General features: G+C 48.0%; 8 protein-coding genes across 8 annotated transcripts; 4 read left to right on the forward strand and 4 right to left on the reverse strand.

The window, feature by feature from the left end:
- Window positions 1-26: 26 nt before the first annotated feature.
- PGRI_020380 (uncharacterized protein) lies at window positions 27-809 on the reverse strand (the record flags this gene model as incomplete). Its single annotated transcript, XM_040789751.1, has 3 exons — window positions 27-304; window positions 392-739; window positions 794-809. 3 exons carry the CDS (start codon window positions 807-809, stop codon window positions 27-29), a joined length of 642 nt encoding a protein of 213 aa, XP_040646704.1.
- A 643-nt stretch (window positions 810-1,452) lies between these two features.
- On the forward strand, window positions 1,453-3,222 carry PGRI_020390 (putative oxidoreductase, FAD-binding; the record flags this gene model as incomplete). The annotated part of the gene is made up of 1 exon (XM_040789752.1): window positions 1,453-3,222. The coding sequence occupies one exon, from the start codon at window positions 1,453-1,455 to the stop codon at window positions 3,220-3,222; it is 1,770 nt and encodes a 589-aa protein (XP_040646705.1).
- Window positions 3,223-3,423: 201 nt separating this feature from the next.
- PGRI_020400 (uncharacterized protein) lies at window positions 3,424-4,246 on the forward strand (the record flags this gene model as incomplete). The annotated part of the gene is made up of 2 exons (XM_040789753.1): window positions 3,424-3,582; window positions 3,638-4,246. The coding sequence occupies 2 exons, from the start codon at window positions 3,424-3,426 to the stop codon at window positions 4,244-4,246; spliced, it is 768 nt and encodes a 255-aa protein (XP_040646706.1).
- Window positions 4,247-4,601: 355 nt separating this feature from the next.
- On the reverse strand, window positions 4,602-7,153 carry PGRI_020410 (mannose-1-phosphate guanylyltransferase; the record flags this gene model as incomplete). Its single annotated transcript, XM_040789754.1, has 5 exons — window positions 4,602-4,628; window positions 4,682-5,857; window positions 5,932-5,988; window positions 6,044-6,067; window positions 6,584-7,153. 5 exons carry the CDS (start codon window positions 7,151-7,153, stop codon window positions 4,602-4,604), a joined length of 1,854 nt encoding a protein of 617 aa, XP_040646707.1.
- Window positions 7,154-9,028: 1,875 nt separating this feature from the next.
- On the forward strand, window positions 9,029-9,325 carry PGRI_020420 (uncharacterized protein; the record flags this gene model as incomplete). Its single annotated transcript, XM_040789755.1, has 1 exon — window positions 9,029-9,325. The coding sequence occupies one exon, from the start codon at window positions 9,029-9,031 to the stop codon at window positions 9,323-9,325; it is 297 nt and encodes a 98-aa protein (XP_040646708.1).
- Window positions 9,326-10,192: 867 nt separating this feature from the next.
- Window positions 10,193-11,669, reverse strand: PGRI_020430 (uncharacterized protein; the record flags this gene model as incomplete). The annotated part of the gene is made up of 6 exons (XM_040789756.1): window positions 10,193-10,619; window positions 10,692-11,065; window positions 11,142-11,209; window positions 11,274-11,310; window positions 11,370-11,585; window positions 11,652-11,669. 6 exons carry the CDS (start codon window positions 11,667-11,669, stop codon window positions 10,193-10,195), a joined length of 1,140 nt encoding a protein of 379 aa, XP_040646709.1.
- Window positions 11,670-12,060: 391 nt separating this feature from the next.
- PGRI_020440 (alpha/beta hydrolase) lies at window positions 12,061-12,870 on the forward strand (the record flags this gene model as incomplete). The annotated part of the gene is made up of 2 exons (XM_040789757.1): window positions 12,061-12,468; window positions 12,547-12,870. The coding sequence occupies 2 exons, from the start codon at window positions 12,061-12,063 to the stop codon at window positions 12,868-12,870; spliced, it is 732 nt and encodes a 243-aa protein (XP_040646710.1).
- A 4,246-nt stretch (window positions 12,871-17,116) lies between these two features.
- On the reverse strand, window positions 17,117-19,767 carry PGRI_020450 (putative dynamin GTPase; the record flags this gene model as incomplete). Its single annotated transcript, XM_040789758.1, has 4 exons — window positions 17,117-17,307; window positions 17,367-17,508; window positions 17,558-19,653; window positions 19,716-19,767. 4 exons carry the CDS (start codon window positions 19,765-19,767, stop codon window positions 17,117-17,119), a joined length of 2,481 nt encoding a protein of 826 aa, XP_040646711.1.
- Between the last annotated feature and the right edge of the window lie 1,093 nt (window positions 19,768-20,860).

Raw genomic sequence — 20,860 nt, forward strand, 5'->3', positions numbered from 1 at the left:
TTATGTACAGTTTCTTGTTTGATCCTTTAACCATACATGCCATCCCATTCCTCCTCTTCATCTTCCTCAACAAGCTTCTTCTTCGCCTCCGCCTTGTCTCTCAACTGCTTCGCAAAGTCCACACGGTCAAGCGGACACGTCCCGCGCAGCCTCAACCAGGGACGCACACACTCCAGATCGAAACGATGTGTTGGGTGACAGGGCAGCTGGACAACAAGCGGGTACGGGTCTTCCACGAAGGGATTGTTGCAGATAGGACACACATCAGATGGTTTTAGGGATGCTTTTGGGACGCGTTCGAGCACTAGATCCAGGCGTTAGTCATGTAAATGATAAACGATGCTTGCGGGGGAAGTTAATGGACACGGCGAGCTAGGGGAGTGTTTCTTACTATCGCAGAATTCCTCATTGACACCCTCTACCTCCCGCGGTGGCGTATCTGCCTGCGCGAGCAGCGACTGGATCATCGTGGTCAGCAGATCGCGACCGGTATCTGAGCTGGCGTTATCGGTGCCCTCCTGTGTGTCGGTTTGCGCTGAATCGGACTCGCGGCGCATCATATCTAGCGCCTCGGCGAGAGAGAAGAATGCTGCGCTCACATCTCCTGGGACGGGAACTGCATGGGGTCTGTGGTCGGGAGCTGGAGTGATCTGGGACAGGGTTGAGAAGAAGGTGGATAGGTCGGGACGGCGGCGGCGGGCGGTTGGGGCCGTTGAAGGGTCGCCGGTGTTGTGTTCACCTGGAATGGTGTTAGCTTCAGTGAGTCTAGTTTTATTGCGATGGGGATTCGTACTTTCATATGTCGACATGGTGGGGGATGGATGACTGGTAGCTATCGGAGGAGCTGTTGAGGAATCTGGGCGAGGGAAGCCCGTGTATTCTGTGACACCTCTGAAATTGTTTGCTTTTGTTGCACAAAATTGAGCTGTGAAAGGGAAATGCTGAGGTGTTGGTTTTATAAAGAAGTTCCCTGAAGGCAGAGAGTTGATAACGCGGCGCGGGAGTTCTGATTGGTTCGTCAGTATAGCTCTTAGAAGGGACAAATCAATATTTTGAGAATTAAATGCACATTTCAATGAGAGATAGAGGGATACTTCTGATAGTCTTAGTAATTTGAATAATTTAGAAGCTTTGAGAGACATTTGCTCATTGCTATATATATATTCGTGGACTATACTCGTACTAAAAGACGCCTCGAACACTCCATTGTTGCATATTTGAATCACATTACTAGAATGTGAACCTATCCAGCCTAAATAGTTATATGTAGTTATATTATACATAAATTATCGAAGCTTCCAGGCCTATACATACCATACTGTCATCTCCAAGGCCTGGGCACCTATGCAGGATGACGCGATTTATAATCCGCTTCCCCAGCCCTAGAGGAACGAACTTCCTTTCAACATGGGAGATCTCATAGCTTCTCAGTATCTAAACTTTCCTTACTCGATGGCCTCACTCCTAACAAACACTGTGCCCTGGCACGAGGGTGAGAAGAAATTACACGACTGGCTTCGAGTCCCCCACGGCGACAACCCAACTGCCCCGTACCTGAGCCCGAGAGCTGCATTTCTTGTTCAACAATCCCCGCTGCTTGCCCTGGGTACATTGGATAGCCAAGGGCGGCCATGGTCAACGATATGGGGCGGCACAGCGGGCTTTGCAAGGCCGGTTGCCGAATCGCATATTGATCTTCGGACACAAGTGGACAGCAAATACGACCCGGTGGTACAGGCACTATTGACCGGCAACCAAACTGATGCATACATAGGAAAAATGGTCTCGGGGCTGGCAGTCGACTTGGAGAACCGCCAGAGAGTAAAGCTGTATGGCAGGATGGTGGCGGGCTCATTGTCCGATGGAGATGCAGGAGATGCACAGTTGGTCGTCCACATTGAAGAGAGCCTTGGGAACTGCCCCAAATACATGAATAAGAGGCATATTGTGCCTGCACTGGCTGATTCCAAGCTGATATCTGACTCACCACAATTGAGTCCTGCTGCAGTTGAGCTGCTCTCTCGTGCGGATACTATGTTTGTATCTTCGTCTCATGGAGCATCAACCATGGATACAAATATTCGTGGTGGCCCGCCGGGATTTATTCGTGTTGAATCCAACAATGCTAGCGGTGCTGTTCTTGTTTATCCCGAGTACTCGGGGAATAGACACTACCAAACGCTGGGGAATCTAGAAACCACCCCGCTGGCTGGGTTTGTCGTTCCCGACTTTGATAGCGGCAATGTCCTGTACTTCACTGGATCGACCGAGATTCTAGCTGGGAAAGACGCGGCTGCCATTCTACCAAGATCGAATCTCGCCGTGCGAGTCACTATTTCTGCTGCAATCTTTGTTGAGAATGGATTGGGCTTTCGTGGCGAGGCTGGAGACCCTTCTCCATACAACCCTAGCGTGCGATATCTCATCAATGAGAAACAACTACCTGGCGCCCAAGACGACAGTGGGTCAGACGCAACGGCGACATTAATAAAAAAGGAAGACATTACACCATCCATCCAACGGTTTCGATTCCGCATCTCCGGACGCAAACCAATTTCATGGAGTGCGGGACAGTATGTCACACTGTCCTTTGAAGACGAGCTGAACATGGGCTATAGCCACATGCGAGATGACGATCCAACCAGTCTAAACGATGACTACGTTCGAACCTTTACCGTGTCTTCGTACCCGGGCCGCGATATACCCGCTGATCAATTCGAGATCATGGTCCGACGGCATGGTCCCGTTACACGATATCTCTCTCGAGTAAATGAACGAGCCGGCCTAGAAGTACCTCTCAAAGGATTTGGGGGAAACTTCCATATATCCACCAAGTCGATTGCCCCTTACGTGGCGGGTGGAATTGGCATCACACCTCTTCTCGCACAGCTTCCAGAATTGGATAGCTCCCAGCTGCGATTATTCTGGTCAATCTCGATGCATGATCTAGGGCTGGTACATGATGTTTTCCAGCGGTGGCCACAGTTGCCCCTGTCAACGACTTTGTTTATCACGAATGTGGATCTTGATGGAGCCGATCGGCAGATGTGGGACAGCATCCAGTCGTCTGGGGTGGAAATGATACGACGAAGGATGCAGGCCGAGGACCTAGACCGTGCGCTAGCAGAGGTATGGTACGTATGCGCTGGTGTTGGGTTGAAGCAGATGGTTCTAAATTGGCTGGATGGGAAAACACTGGTATATGAGGATTTCAACTATTAAAGTGATATTCCGATCTTCTCTTTACAACTCCATAATTTAATACCCCAACTTATTTGAAACAATTCCAAAATGTTTTACGACTTCTGCACTGCCCGATAAAAATAGATGACGCAGCCCCAAGCATAGTGGATCGCCGATCAAGACTGTAGGGGCTTCTCTGACTGAATTCTTTCTTTCATCTTCACATCTTCACATCTCAATATGCGACCACAAGTTAAACCCTCGGCCTACCCGCCTCTACCATTTCATCTCATCCGCTTCCTAATTTTCCTCTCCTCGATCGTGGTAGGCGTGATCTTGGCAGTGTTTACATACCATCTCCACGCTGATGGCTTTAAACTACCATATTCATTCCTGGTGGTAAATAAACATTCAAATAACCATCTATCTTCAAAATACTAACAAAACAACCCAGCTCTTCGTCTCATCAGGCCTCTCTATCCTCAACATCCTCCTAACCTCAGTAATCCACTGCAGCTGCGGTCTATCAACAAAACTCTCCATCTCCCTCAACATCCTCCTGACAATCCTCTGGGCCCTATCCCTGGGTCTCCTGAGCTGGAGCATAGCAACCACAATAACAACATCCTGCACAATAGCCTACTGGGGCAACTCGACCGGCATCTCAGTGTGTCGGAGCTACAAAGCCCTCTTTGCATTCAACGCTACCGGCTTGGTTAGCTACATCGCTGCAGTATGGCTGGATGTGGTTGTGCGTCGTCGTCAGACTCGTCTTGGTGTCTACGATGCTATGGGGTCGCACCCGGGTCTTGATGACTCGGGCGCTTTCGATGTTAAGATGGATGATCGTCACAGCGAGTCTACCCCCGCTTTGAACGATTACGATAACGTGCCTGCAATGTCCGGTGCCTATGATCATGCTGGTGACGCGCAGCATTATCATGATTCAGCGCCTGGTATGAGTCACCGTGGTGCGCCCAGAGTGCGATTTAGTGCCTATGATCAGGGTGGTTATCAAAGGCCCGCTGAGCATACTGGGTATGACCCTGCTATGTATCGCTGAGTGGGACTTTGATAGTTGGGATCTATTTGTTTTTGTTTTTCCATTTTCGTTGATGATAGCAAGCGGGATTGATATTCATCGGGGGTGCATCTCAAGGGTTATGTTACGGTGTTTTGGGTTGATGGGATCTACATGACGGCGTTTCGAATTACTTGGTGTATCACAAATTCAGAAATCCAACGACTCATTCATTTTGGGTTCGTTCTAGATAGATTAAAACAAAAAGATCCTTAGATCGGCTGCGCTCACGAAGCAAATAACCATCCAACCATAAGATAAGATGAGATGAGACAAACCCGACAATGAAGCCGTACGAGAAGATCAAGTAATTTTCGACCAAAGATGACCAATCAGTTTACATAATGACCTCGTTGCACACATCCTAAAAGGAATGTTAGTCAATGGCGAATAGAATAGGAAAGATATAAAACTTACCCGCTTGAGCTCCTTGTAAGGGAGACACACGCAGTTCTGCACGCGGACCTCATCGCCAACACCGCACTCCTTGCCAAGAATGGTGATGCTCTGCACCTTGATACCCTGCTTGACAATGCTAGTAGAGTGGCTACCCACGGGGATGGGTGTGCCTTCCACGCGAGCCCAGGCACCGACACGGCTGCTCCAGCCGATGATCGAGTGCATGACGCAGGCGTCGTGACGGATCTCGGTGTCCTCAAGCACGATCGAGTCCTTGATACGGGCACCGGCGCCGACTACGACACGCGGGCCGATCGAGACATTAGGACCGAGCTTGGCGGTGGGGTCGACGGAGGCGGTGGGGTGGATGTAGACCGGAGGCACGATGGTGGCAGAGGGGGGAGTGAGTTCAGGAGACTCGGCCTGGAATGCCTTTTGGAGGTACAGGGCGTTGGCGGGCACGGCGGAGCCGGCGGTTTTGATCTGGCGCCAGAAGTCCTTGGTTTCGTGGACGAAGAAGCGGTTGCTGTCAGCGAGATCGGAGAGGATGTCTTGCTCCAGACGGAGGACCTCGCTCTTCTCTGCGTCCTCGTCGTCTCCGGTGGCGATGAAGGAGGACTCCAAGTTGTCGGAGGAGGGGTACGAGAGGAGGCGGGGGCGGGTGGTGCGGCGCTTGATGGCGCTGCGGATGGCGGGGAAGATGCACTCAGTAGCGAAGAGGTAGACACCGCAGTTAATCAGGTTGGAAATGTGCGATTCGGGCTTCTCGACGTAGTGAAGCACACGCTTGGTGTGTGAATCGGACACGATGCATCCGAAGTTCGTTGCGGTGTCGTTTGACACACGTGTACCCAAAATAACAGCCTCGGCGTCCTTCTCCTCGAATAACCGCATCATCTCGCCCAGCGGGAATGAGCAGCAGACATCGGCGTTCAACACGAGCAGCCGCTCGGGCTTACCTTTGAGGATCGCATCACGGAAGTGGTATAGGCCACCTGCAGTGCCCAACGCTGTGTACTCCCGTAGGTAGAGGATGCGCAGCTGGGGGAATTCCTTGGAGGCATCCTTGATGAAATCCCGGAACACGCTTTCATCGTAGTATCCGACCAAAATCACTTCGCGTACATCGGGGACCTTAGCCACCGCCTTTAGACAGTGGTGGATGATAGGGTGACCGGCGACTTCGAATAGGGGCTATAGGAGTTGCGGTGTCAATTTTTGTCCAGCGCGGATCTTAATGAACGATTAAATGAGGTTCAAATACATACCTTGGGCACATCGAGCGACAATGGGCGGAACCGAGTGCCTCTTGAGGGGCCTCCGACCTGTGGACAAGGTGTCAGCTATTGTTTATCTATACATAATGACTCCGTTACTCACCAAGATCACAGCCTTGGTGGAAGCCTGAGTATTGTGATTATCACGCATTGGTATATTAAGCATGACGGTATGCAAGGAGATGTGAAGACTTGAATAGAATAAAAAGGCTAGAGAAACCCCGAAGCTCCTAAACGCCAAGACGACGGTTTCGGCGGGGCACCTGACAACATTTTACTCCTTTCGGCCATTTTTCAATGTTATTGTGATTTTTGTTATTTCTGAACTTTTATCTTTATATATATAGATATCCAACTCTTGCTGAGGGCTATAATCTCTGACAATCTTGATATTTGTGGTCAGGAGCCTGATAACCTCACCTCTCAATGACGTGCCTGGTCTGTTCTTATACCTGCCAGATTGACTCCTTTATATTGTAGGTTATAGACATTTTTTCACTGCTCACCAAACTGGCTCGCAGCAATTGAAGAACCCCTGAAATTTTACCGCTTTGCCTTCGAATCCTCCATTCACGATATGATTCTTGTTGAAACAGAAATACCCAATCTCCCCTTAATTTTCCGAATTATCTTCGCCACTCACAACAGCATCTTCAAACCTTCGACAAAGTGACTTTTCATACTCTTCCTTATCTCGGAGCTTGGCAGCTAACACCTTTCCAACATCGGGAGCCCAGAAGTCCGATATAACCCGTGCAAAGTCGTCTTTTGACTGACTGGAAGGTGCAAAAATGGGATAAATATGTTGAGAGAAGAGGTTGAATAGACCTTTCGGGCTGTCCAAAGCATGGAAGTACCAAAGGTTTCCAATTTTCCAACCGTTTCTCATAAGATTTGTCCTATAAGAATGGTCATTGTTGATAGGGGAAAACTGTTTTTCTTCCTCCTCAAAAACACCAACAAACTCTTCGTGGGCCTTACTAAAGGTTTCAAGATGGTCGTCTGTTAGTTCATCGACTGAACAGCCGGTCAACCAGTACGGAGGACGCAACGTCTCCGCTGGTAGTGAGCATGCCCATTCGAGATCATTAAAAAACTTGACATTCCAATCGCTGTCAACGAATATGTTGCTGGGATGGAGATCCGTGAGTCTGTACAGGAAGGGCCCCTCTCGATGGTCTTTGTTAGAAAAATGAGGTAGGAGCGCTTTCATTATCGTCAATCGTGCTATCTGGGCTCGGCCATCATCTGCATCGCTTATAGAGTTTGGCTGGTACCGTATCCGACTATCATGACAAGATAGGAGGTCGAGGTAGTATGTGTCCACTGCTGGATAGGTCAAGCTTCGGCTGATGTTGGTTGGAATTCCCCCATTTTCTAATTGATGAAGTCGAAGAGTGAGAGGTCGATTGGAAAGTTGCAGAGCTCCGTTCGAGTCTAGGGTCCAGGATCCTATGCGGGGGAGTGGTATTTGACTCAAAGAAAGAATCATGCGTGAAAGCCCGCGAAAGAGGTTTGTTCTTTTGACTTGGTCATGACGGTCTTCATCCAATGTCTCTGGAAGCATTTGAACTTCTGAGTTGCCAACGTAGTCCATCACCAAGTACCCGGTTTTGAGTAAGGTCAAACGCTGATGAGATATATAGGGACAAGGTAAAGGGAGCCCTAACAACCATATGATTGATCTTTTGAGTGTCCAGAGAAGTCTAGTTCCTAGAGAGATATTCTCCGGTTTCGTGAACTATATAAGAATATGTTAGAATTCATGTAATTATAGCCAATCTCAATTGAGATCTCGTACACTTTGGCCTCCAACAAGCCCGAACCCCCATAGTTGGGGAATGGATATTTCCGGACAATGCGTATGTATCCAAATGAAAGTTGCTGCTTCACAGCGAAGTTTTTCGTCCACGTTGCCGGGATTTTTGAATTCGCCTATTTTGTAGGGCAAGGGAAACCTAATAAGAGCCCTTTTCCTTAGGTCTTGGCCTTGTTCGCTGATATACAGAGGAATACAAACATTGAAGCTGCCATGGACCCATTCATTTACATCGCTAGTCCGGCAAGTATCTGACGGACATAGACCAAGATGATATGATGCAATACGCTCAATCTCATCGCGATTGCTGTACAGCGACACAAAGAAATCAATGCGCTGTTCTGGGTAATCTAAATCAAGGAGAACATTCTCCTCTTGATCTAGAGCTGACTCCAAGGTGGTGTTTCCCCTGAGCAGTGGCAGGGTGGCTCCCCGACGTGTCATCGGAGTTAAATGTAAGAGAGCACCCAATGCAAGCGAGGAAAGCTGATTGTTTTTGGCTGATATTAGAAATGGGTTGGCTTCAGGTAAATCGATAAGTGTTTAGGTGCAAGACTCCCCCTTTCAAAAAGGTGGTACGACACACTTCCCACCTTTGTTTCTCTAGGCAGATTCATGTTTGCGAGTTTGTTTGCTAGATTTACCGGGGTATAAATACCCCATCCCTTGTGGATTCCACACTACAGATCTCTCTTCCTTCATCTCTCTCTCATTGTATGCTCAACTATCAATGAAACTAAATTGTTGATCGACCTCCGGATAAGGTAAGGACTCATTACTCCTCCTTCCAAGGTTGCCCAGGTGGAAGGTCCATCCTGAGGTCCAACCCAAAGCTAACTAATATTATATATAGTTTCCCTGGGTGACGGGTGCCAAAAATGTCGCACTTTCCGTTCTGGAGCTCAGGAAAATCTCGTTCAGACATATCTGATGACTCGGACTCCACCGACGCCGAGCGCTTCTAGGCACTACCATGTGAAGCCATCGATAAGGAAAGGTTTTGTTTGCTCGACAAATGTTCAATTATGACACTCGATATATGGTCATAAAGCCCTTGACTGCAGCCCATGAGGCAGCTTCACGCGGCCTGCTTGAACACAGTACTATATGCGATACGCGATATGGGACTTCATTGGTCACTCACTCCTTTCATCGCAAATGGTCGATCCGCTCGGAGGGGCTACGCCCGTCTGATTCAAATTGCTTTACAAAACGCTATAGCATAATTTCGGCGGAGCACCGAATAATCTGGCTACCGCGCTGCAAGGCATGAACACCCCGCAAAACCGTGGACCCCAGGGACCACCAGGCCCAGCCGGCCCAAGCGGAGGGTTGGCAACACCACACACGGAAGACATCCGTGATCGGATACTTCGACCCGGACAACAAAGGTTCGGATTCCTCGTATTTGTCGTATGGCGTTCTGTCGATGGGAAGCTCAAGGAACGGGTAGTTGTCGATCTGAGAGGTCTCAACAAGGATGTGATCAAGGACACCTATCCTTTACCAAGGCCTGACAACATTCTGCGGTTCGTTGGGGGCGCCGATAACAATCAAGTCCGTTAACCAAGTAAACCACTACACGAATGTGTATGTGTGGGTGAACCATATGCGAGATATCGCAAGGCTGAAATCCGAGGAAGTAGTCCGGGTGCACATAAGCCATTCCCTCCAGAATAGGGCGACCAATTGCTACAGCTCGGAACTAACGGAGCTCAAGAAAGATGCACTACGGATCCTTCCCCTCCAGAAGAAGGTTGGTACAAGGAGCTGCTTCAGCGCTAGAAAGCAACTACTAGCGGAAGCCCTCCGAGGAATATACTCAACTAAGTTTTCTCCTGAAGACGTTCGACTAGTCTCTTGTTAAAATCAGGACGACAAGTTGTAGTCCCTTATGCAACCTATTCCAGGTCGCGACGTAAAATGGCGGACCATTGCGGTCGAAGTTGGAGTCTCTGAGTCATGTCGAAAGTTGAAGGCTGAGCGGAAGGGTGGCTCACGAACACGAAGAGCGATGTGAAGCTTGTAATCGTCGTGTCTATCTATCGACAGCCATTCAATATCAAGTTGGAGACTGTTGATTGGGACAAAGTGTCCTACGACAGCAGCGGCCCCGCTACGTCCCAACTCTACGGCAGTCCATTACGACGTCCTGCCTACTACAACCCGGCACACAGATCAGCGTGACCGCAGAAGTAGGCTTTGGTAATCGAGTTGGAGGAATTGTTTTGTCCCCAGGCCGTCCCGCCTGAGCATCACCTATTCAGCTAGGAAGTATCCTACAAGGTCTGGCGCCAAGGTTCATAAGTTATTCTTACCTCTATTAGCTCTCTTAGCTTCTTCAAACAATGACACAATACACAATTTTTGCTAGAACGGCAATAAACATGACATAAACAGGCCTAGTCATATATAGTCCTCGAAATATTCATGTTACTTTGAATCCCTATCAGTTTCTGCGCTTATCATCGTCCAGCCCTTGGCTTTTAGATGCGAGCTCCCCCGATTGTTAGGGCTCATATCTGCCAGCGAATAGTTCCCACTATGACGAGGCGCTTCACCAGCTGTGACCGTAACCTTGTGATCTCCACCAATCAACCCTGCCTCTCCAGCATCAACATGTGAAATAACTCCAGTTCCAGACTGCGTTAGATTCGATTTTGAGAGCGAACGAGCGGTAGAGGCCAATCCTTTCGTGAAAAGTTTGATAACAGGTGCGAGAGTAGGTAGGCAGGCGGAAATAACACCTGCAGCGCTCTCGACGACACACCAGGTTTGCGCATCGGCGAGGGTCCAAGCCACATCGTTAATATCAAAGATGAAAATGAGGCTGAAGCGATAGATACTCGCAACCACGACGCTATATCTTGTCAGCACACGTCCATGTATCTTCTTTCCAATCAAGCTATTTGATGGCATATATGGAACGTACAAACTTCCCGTCAAAAACACGCAGATGATTGATACTCGATTCCATAGACTCGCCTGTAACCCCCAGATGAGTTTCACTGGCAAAGCCAAAATACACATGTCCACCACAAAGTTTGGTACCCCGTTCCCGATCAGTGCGCCTTTGAGAACGATGCAATTACCAGGCAGCATGGGATTGAATCCCTTGGCAATTGGCCAGCATTGGAATATGGCTAGGAAGTCCATGGCTATCACCCAAGCGAGAGTAATTGCGCCAAGAATAGAACCGCCGATTTTGATGAAGCGGACGGGGAAAATGCGATAGTACATGAGCAGTACGGCGAATTTGATGGTGCCGGCTGTTGTAATATAGAGTGGTTCAAAGGTGTAGATCAACTGTTGAGAATGTGTGATTAGAAAATGCCATTGATTGGGCTCTGAAGTTGACCGAACTTGGATCTATCCCTCATACCTTGAAAACCACTGATAGATTGACAGGGTGGATGATAGACGTGTGCGTGCCCATGCCATATTCAACACCTTTCGATATAGTTAGCTCAGACTAGGTTTGTAGTACGCTGATTGATAATTAATATAGACGTACAGGCGAGGTTGACTCCCGCAATAGTCAACGTAAAGATCTAGCATAGAGTTAGGCCAGATTATCACCGACAATGCAAAGAGATCAAAAGCTACGAACCAATCCCGCAACCAGAGTCCAGTCATCCGGTCCTAGGTGAACTTGCTTCAAGCGCCGAGCGATTATTCTTAGTGTGAAAAAGAAAATGGCCAACACGGCGAAGACAATCGTTGTGATGCGCTGTTTGGGCTGAGTACTCTCATGCGCATAGCTGGAATCCATTGTTATGGCATGGCCTGTCAAAACAATAATGTCATTGAAGAAGCAGGGGTCGACCTAAAATAAGAACCGTAGTTCTACATATTTGCCATGTGAATCTATTAGCCCAACCTTGTCACCTACCTTGTCAAAGTGGGACATATTCAAGATGCCAAGGCGGTATTTCAGTGCCTATTACCTAAATAGGCATAGTATAGCACTATACAGAAGCCGATTCATGAAAGTTTCCATGGAACGCGAACAAAAAATTTGGCGAGTTCCACGGAAAATGTTGACGCTTAATTCTAATTGATCGATTTACGCCATCAAACAACGCTACTTCGAACCGAGGACTAACATCAAGCCACCTAGTCTACAAGAAGCATCTGAGATACGTTATGCCGAAATGGGATAAGATTTTAGCTTGTGTTCCAGATACAATGGGTAAACTACGAATACGCTAATATGCCGCTCATTCCGCCCTTGGCTTTTTGTTCGTATCTGAATTCTTTTTCATAATAGGAATCTACCTCATAATATCAGTTCTTTTGCAATGACGAACCCAACATTTGTCTTTTCCCTGGGTGCCTGGGTTGTCCCAGCCGTCTTTGATGCTACTCGCTCCCGTCTGGAAGCTCTCGGATTTCCCTCCGAGTGCCCCGCGCATCCTTCAATTGGCGCTGAGCCACCCTCTAAGACTCTAGCTGACGATACCACTTCCCTGCGCAATGTGTTGACAAAGCTCGCAGACGAGGGTCGCGATTTGATCGTGGTTGCACACTCCTATGGCGGCGTGGTGGCTTCCTCGTCTGTCGAAGGACTGAATAAAGCGGCTCGTACAGCCGAGGGCAAGGCGGGCGGTGTTGTGAAGATGGTATACTTGGCTGCATTTGCCCTAGACAAGGGTCAAAGCTTGTTGGGTATGCTAGGTGGAAACTATTTACACTGGATGAAGGTCGATGTAAGCCTTTCCTGGAAATGATGCGCAATTGGAACACGAGATATACGCCACAAGATGACAGAGCTGACTATTGGATAGGGTGACTATGTCCTGGCAGATGGCGCTGGAGAGGTTGGCTGGCAGGATATTTCCCCCGCTGAGCAGGAGAAGTGGAACTCGCTAGCACGACACACCTCTCGTGCTGTATTCTCCGGCGAGTCCACTTATGAGCCCTGGAGCGATATCTCTTGCGCTTTTATTGTGTGTGAGCAGGATCGTGCCATGCCACCCCCATTGCAGGAACTATTTGCCTCTAAGATGGGTGGGCCGGAAAACACTTATCGGCTGCCCAGCTCGCACTCGCCGTTCTTGAGTATGCCGGACCGTCTGGTCGAGGTTTTGCAGCAGATTGTTAAGGCATGAGTGATTTTTGATTTATTTGACTCAATTGCAGTTTGAAAACGTTTGTCAAATTTCCACGTGCATTTAATATAGCACAGCGCCACAATTGGGCGTATATAATGCAGACAAAGTTATTTTGATTGTTCGTTAAACCCCCCCACATTGAATGTGAGACAGTCGCCCCCAATCGCCCCCAAAACCCAGAACGCCTAGGCTTGCTGTAAAAACCTAACCCCCTGAAATGAATTATTAGAGAGCCCGGCACTCGGCTCCATACAGATTATCGGTTCGGCAGTTGAAACCAGGCAAAAGTACGAAGTGTGCAGCGTATATACTTACTCCATGGTGGAGAAAGAAATGACCAGGAACCAATCATATCTACTTCTCCCAGATCGGTCCCAGATGGACAGTTAGTCTCGTCCCGGTGATCTGGCCCTCGGCAGATGTTGCCAAATAAACCCCCGTACCCATTGCAGGGGTCCCATGTAGAACAAGAATGTGATTTTCTAAAGAGCACATCCTTCATATAACTCGTAATAAATTCAATAATTCAATCATAGAAAAATCGAAAACTGACCGGGAAAAGAAAATGAGATATTACTTGAAGGAGATTTCTTTCCATATTAACGAAATCCACTCCATGCTAATCGCACCATCCATTAGCCGATATACCCGTGGACTACGGAGTATATAGATTGATATCGATCAATGTAATTTCTTTTATATATTTTTGTTCTATTATTCTTTTCCCCTTTAAGCCCACAGGAACCACTTCGCACGCACATTTTTATCGTAGTAGTGTTTCATTGCCAGGACGTCACAATGCTTCGATTAGCATCAAGTCGGACGCTGAAATATTGTCCGGGAGAGCTTGCCTCATCACATCCGTTGGGTGTCTCAGTTGGGTTCCATACATCAGCATGTGTGGGGAGTATCCAGTTGAGGCATTGGCAGATGAATCCAGCATTGCCCGGATGAACGGCAAGGCTTCATCCCAGTTGTTTGTCACTGAGGTTCCGTCTGTGATCTTCCATTTCACCATGCCCAATTGTTAGAGGTCGCGTGACCCATTCTGTTTGCTCCCAGTCGTCTGTATAATATGTGGTACTTCCTCTCAGACAAGTCTCAGTTATATTCTCATCTGCTGTCAGATTATGATCACCTTACTTAGTTGAAGCATCGTTCAAACTTCACCTTGATTCTTCCACTATCGCATCTATACCTCCTTATAGAGATATCTACATCAATTAGAGATTCTCATCTACCCAGATCCTGTCTATATATTCATCTCATTCGTCGGATATAACCTCTTTCTAAGAAATGGAGACCGTCTTTCATCGTCATTCAACAAACTCACCAACTCTGTCACTACCCTGGAAACCCTACTCTCGACTAATAATCATTCATCAATACCCTAGTCTACTATACAGAGCAGTAAACCACTTCATCAAAATCAACAGTTTAGTTGTCGACGTCAAATACGGAGTACAGAGTCTGAAGATCGACCCCATACCTCAACAGTGATGGTTCGCAACCCCTCTTCCACTTCTTGAAGTCACAGCGTACATCTTAATAATACTCTAGATTAAAATAACACTTGCCTGACATCCCTGCCTGTTGCTGTATGCGTTACCCGGGATCAACCACAAAGTGTTCCTGGGCGCTGTGTCGACCATGCTGTCCGAGTCAAGCAAATTAGCATCAACGATTTGACCGATAGTCGACATCTACCTAGTGGTAAGAGAATGACACCTCTCTACTACTATGGTGAGGTGTATGGGTTGTGCTATCTCAAGAGCACATCGACTCTTTTTCAGAGACAATCGACCTCCTACAAGTTTGCTTGGCAGACAAGCTCAGTATGCTTGTCGTGTTGAGGAGAGAGAAGCGCAAACAAGCTGCTGAGAATGATAATGGAGACGGACGATTGCCAGTGTTTCCACCATCGCTTTGGAAAGCAGACTATCCAAGGAAACAACTGGAAAACTGATCGACGTTGGCAGCCACAATTGAAAAAATGTATTTGCGTGTGATGTGTGAATGACCGAGAGTTTGGATTCTTTGGGTTCACAGCCACCGACTTCAAGATGCTCGACATCAGATGCGAGGATTGTTAAACACGGCATGCACTAAAATGGACCACGCTGTGGGCCCTAAGACTCAATAGGGCAGTGGAGTGGAGAATGGAGTCGGACGATGGAGTCTAACTTGCAAACATTCAACAGGAGGAAAATCTGAATTTATCAGGATAAGTCCAGGGTTTAGAGGGCCCAACAAAAGAACCCTTGAGTGTATCCACGACAGCAACCTCACAGGATCGCATCGTCGGTAGTAATTGCTACCAATCATACAGCATAAACCTACTCATTAATGGACAAATGGGACCTATACAAGGGTGGATAATGCCAACTCCAGGTGATGCCCGAAGAGCTTACATGGCGAGGACCGGGGACTAGCGCATCCAAGAGACACCGCAGAGAAGACCATCCCAGAGTAAAACCCAGAGGGAGCCTTCTATTGTCGCTATTAGCACCGATTATTCGGTCACGGAGGCGCAATCAAATCCAGCATAACCAGCCCCTCTCCGGCGTTCAAGCCGCACAAGGCGCTCACCAGAGCAGTATAGATTCTCTACTATATAGCCGGAACCAAAGCCGAAACCACCGAAAAGGCGCAGGCAAGAGCCGGAAGAATCAAGGATTCAGTCTCGTGGTTTCAGACGTTCGCTAGGACTAAGTTCCCCAGGAAGGGAGTGTGGCAGCTACGAAGGCTGTCGCAAACTATCCATCTTCTTTCCTTCCTCAAGCGAGCCCATTTGGTCAACTTCGGTAGCCGCATCATTATCAAACACAAGATGATGGATGGCAAATTGGATTAATACGATGTTTGCCAGACAAATGTAGCTAAAGGCTGTCCAGAAAGGTATTCGAGGGCATCCGCTACCTCATCATAGACGAAAAGTCCATGATCGGCCTCGACATACATGATACTGCTCTGGATCGAGCAGCGCTGCCGGGAGATATTCCCCCGGTCCCGTGACCGATATTCCAGCAGCTTGAGTGTGGTGCTCGTCGGCGACTTCTTACAGCTACCCTGTTCTTCAGAAGCCCATATTTTCGCTAGCATCGCCCCCTAACTCTCGATTCCAGCAAATACCCCGCGAGGCCCATGCGAGGGCATCCTACGCCGAATTTGACCGTATCATCGAGTTGGATATAGTAATGCGCCAGTACGATACAAGCCTAAAGTTCCAAACTGCCCTAGATAATCTCTGCGAGGAGTGGCTTACCCGGGATGATTCTAAGTTACTCCTCCAGCTTATCCTCGAGTCCTTTCATATAGGTTTCTGTGACGCAAATTGGGCTGGCACACATGCCAAGAAGGAGCCTTCGACCTCCGGTTCAATCTTCAAGCTGGGTGGTGGTCTGATATCCTGGACTTCTAAGAAACAGCCCTGTGTCGCCCTATCAACGGCAGAGGGTGAGTATAGCGCAGAGGCACTTGCCACTCAAGCAAGGGGGAGTATGCCGAGGCCTCTAGTTTCAACGACACCTAGATCCGTGAGCTCCAGCAGCCTATATTAACAATTCCGGCAATCTATACCGGTACTGTGGCAAAGGAAGCCTCTCTCGAAAAAGGCGAGAATCTCTATAGTGTCATCCAGCTATCCATTGGGAGCCGCGTTATACTCCTAGAAATTTTGTAGACCGAGCGGGACTTGCCAATAGGTCGTTTGGAACAGTAGAGGATATTGTTCAACCAGGCATTCAGCGCTATGGATCCAAGTCGCAACCTCCAGCTTACTATCCTCGTACGCTTCGATGTCATTACTGGTCGAACTATTCGGCCCGATATCTTACCTGCGGTCCCGATCCCCCAGTCCACTCGCGAGTTCTTTATCGGAAACGTACAGTACTCGCGCTCGCATTTCCCCTTATTGTTGGAAGAATTGAATGCCCGCAATTGTTAGCAGTATCTTATAGTGCAAGTTAAAGTGATTTGTATACAAAGGTGGTGCCACATACAAAACACAAATATATACTAGACCTCTGTCAATCGATTAATCGAACAATTTCTTTTTTTGTATGTTGATCAGCTATTTTGTGTTCACAATCTTCCACTTGATCCATATTTCCATCACTCCGTCACTCCATCACTCCATCACTCCATCACATTAGAAACATTATCGAAGTTCACAGTCACTCCCCGAGAACAGCCATTTGAAGCCCACATTTGGCTCAATCAACACCAGTGTAAGTACCAGAAATCACAAAGACCAATCGTCTTTGATGTCTGCGACATCAGTTTGGTCCACATCTTCCATCTCCATGTCTTCATCTCGGACCGAGTCCAACCATTCTTGCGCCTTCGAGAACTTTTCACGCTCTTTCTGTAGCTGAGCACGGCGGTGCTGCCGTTCTGGATCTTCGGTCATGAGATTGAGACAGCGGGCACGACCTAAGTTGTCTATTAGCACATTTTCTAACTCCGCTTCGACCCATAATGTGTATGCTCACCGTTATCGCCGAAGATTTCAAGGTCGTCACGGAGGGTATTCACAAGACCTCCGCGGCAAGCCCGGAACAACTTCATGTGCGTGGACTGGCATAGAACGTCGAGGAAACGGGACGACGCGATGTCATAGTAGGCCAGCGAGCTCTATGACCGCAATTAGTAAATGCCAGGAAATTCTCCCTAGAAAACTTACTGCCATCATCTCAATCTCCTGCGAGTATCTATCAGTAACAAGATGGTCAGGTTGGATCTTCTTGATCTTGTCGGCAATTCGTTCGTCGCTCATATCGTGGCCGCGCACTTTTAACCAGCACGTGGCGCGAGCATTGTGGCGGCGAGCCCTCAATGCGTTCGCAGCCTGTTGCATCAAAATCTGGTGTTGACCTTGGGCCATTGTGAAGGGTATCTCGTGCTCCGACTTGCAATAATCCTTCGCGATCTGAAGGTGAGCATGGCGGAGCTTGGCCATGAATTCCTTGAGAATTCTCTTAAGCTCCTGGTACAATCCTGTCTGGTGATACTGGGCAAATTCCTCCTCCAGAGCTTCAACCAGCATACTATGCACAAGGTTATGCGTAGCCTTGAGGAAAATTTCCATGAGCTTGCCCCAATGCTCAACGCTCCTTTTGTTTAGGTTTTCAATCGCCCGCGGATCAAGCTGGTTGGGCACACCAACCGTGTTAGAGCGAATCTTGAGTTCGGTAAGTTGTTGCAGAGTGATACGAGTGGGCTTGGACCCTTCAAAGTGGCCGGTGCTGTACAACGCCTTCCTCGGTGTTGCTGGCTCCGATGTCGAAGTACCGCTCGCAGGCGACTTTCTCTTCTTGGGTGTTGATATGCTGACACCTACAATCACCATTTCACAGTCGGAATCCACAACCTCCGCCAGGTCCTCGTTGTCCTTCTGGGAAGCAACATCCAAGATTGGACGTGTCTTTGCAAGTGCCATCTGGAGATCCATAACAATCTTGTTCCACTGCTCTTGCAATGGCTTCCTCTGGGAAGCACAGTGCTCGATGCTGGGGGTTCCATCGAACAGTTCGTGAATCTTCCGTTCAAGATCAGAGGTTTTGCCCCAAAGAATCCGCTGCACATCCTCAGTGGGAGGATTGGGTAGTGTCTTCAATTCTGCATCAATGGCCTTCGACTTTTCATCAATCTGGGCAATAATCGATGGCAAAGATCCTAAGATTTGGCGCATCAAAAGGTCAGACAACGCCGTTTGAAGTTGCCTTGTTCCAAAGCGGTCTTCGAATGCTGCGAGATCCCTTGTCCACATCGAAGAACTAAAGAATATTTCTTCCTCTTTTCTAGCTTGGGCATGGCTCACATCCGCGTGGGTGTTATTTCGAATGACATAATAACCGTGACCAAGCTTGAACTTGCTTCCGTCAAGAATTTCACCCCATAGGTCAAAACGTCCATCAGGGGGTAGACGATCCGGCTTCGTCAAGACGCCAAGGGTGCGTTCTTTTGCGCCTTTGATATCACGGACGAGGCGGGCAGCACTGGAATTAGTGGCGTCATCTGTCATGGTCAATGTGAGAAGCACAATGCAATGTTCCTGAGAAACGTAGTCTTTCACCAGATTCTCCACTAGATTCACCAAGTATCGTTCGTTGTCTTGTTCAGTTTGGCTAATCACTCCAGGCAAATCGTAAAATGACAAATTAGGAAGACCGGGACCGGAGATATCCAAACGCACGGCGTTCGGAGAAAACTTGACCTGAGGGGTGTGTGACATATCAGGCATAGTTCCAGGCACAAAATCCTGCGGATCCGTGCTTGGGTTCAAGATAGCCAACTGGGCGCAACTGATAGCCTTTTCGACTTGCTGTTTATTGTCCAAGGTGACAAAGTGTTCATCGTCTTGTCCGCCGAGGGCAATCCATGGTCCCAGGGGTTGCGACTTCTTCGGGACTTTCAGGCGCTTCGACGGGTCAAAGACATATCGACGAGATAGATGAATGACACACTTCCAAGCATCATCGCTTTCAGAGAGATTGATCTCGAGCGGGCAGCGAGTACAAGTTCCCTCGGATCTAGGTACCTTGATCTCGGAAATACCCTCGATCAGGGAACTCTTCCCGGTACTCTGGTCACCGACAACACATATCTTTGGAAGCATAATCTTGCTGTCCTCGATGCCCAAGTGACTGAGGTCTTGTATCTTTTTCACCAGGTTTTTCATGTCCCTAGTGAGGTGCTCAAGAGAGGAACTAGGAATTGGGTGGGCTGGGGTGATATTAGGTAGACCATGTGACACCGCCATTGGAACAGGAAATCCAGCTAGAGGAACAAGGATATCAGTTAAAAAGATGGCCTTATTTATCAAAAGAGACTGGACTCACAAATGGCTGGACTGGGTTCCGACTTCGGAACTCGGTCATGCATGCCTGACATGATGGCAGATCAGGTCTGGAGAAGGGATTGTTAGCAGTTAGCAATGAGAGAGGGGGAAAAACACGAGAAGTGGTGTCCAGGGTCACTGGCTGTAGGGGTTAAGCGAAGTAAGACATACCAGGAGACACAAAAATGAGGCAAAAGATGTAAATTACGATGAGTGTGATTCTCAAGGCCAAGGTGGCTGAGAGGGTGGAAGGCACCACAGGTGATGAGGCGTATCAGAGTGCGAAGAGATAAAGAAAATGCAAATCTGCAGGAACTGATATCAGCAGATAACAGGATAAAGGCGTGGTCGAGGTCGAGGAGATGGTTGATGAAGAGATATGAAGAAGAAAGATAGGTAGGGAGGGGTAAAAAGGGGCGAGAAAGATGGTGTGTAGAAAAGGCAAGCAGAATAATTGAGATAGCTTGAGAACGAGAGAAAAGAAAGAACGCAAGAGGTCAACAGCTACCGAGGATAACAGAAGAGACGGAAGACAGTCGACACCGTGTTGTGACGAAAAGATACTACTGAGTTGAAGACCTTTCTTCTATAGGCATATATCACTCTTCTTCAAGCTCTATATCCCTACAGAATTGAATTGATACAGATTGGAGTAACTAAGTCTCATACCTAGTGTAGTTGACATGGGCGAATAGGGCAGACATTGAGACAAGCATAGAACTCGGATCTAGTAGCCGTCTCCGTTGATATGTTGATCAATGCCATGTATCACGCTGTCTTATTGTATTCTATTCATGTTCACTTTCCAAATCAGCATGTTTACCCACTTCAAAGTAGATATAGGCATCATTTCCTTCTCTTCCTACCTCTCATAGATTGGATCTTGCTTTGCATAGGGAGTAGATTCCAAGTAAACAACAGTTTAACTGGTGCCGGTCTGGTAATTGCAAGGATCATTTGCCCGACAATTCAAGGAGCAGCCTCCCAATCTTGAAACCAAGCTGTTTATTCGCTGCAGTTTGGCACGATATTCCATAATGGTTTGTAGGTACGCCTGCCCATTGAGTAAGCTATAGTTGATACTCTAACAAATCAAGACATCAAATTTCTGGTAGTAGATGATCTATCAACTTTTTGTACGTTCAA

Source organism: Penicillium griseofulvum, assembly GCF_001561935.1.
Source record: "Penicillium griseofulvum strain PG3 chromosome Unknown contig_80, whole genome shotgun sequence".
NCBI lineage: Eukaryota > Fungi > Ascomycota > Eurotiomycetes > Eurotiales > Aspergillaceae > Penicillium > Penicillium griseofulvum.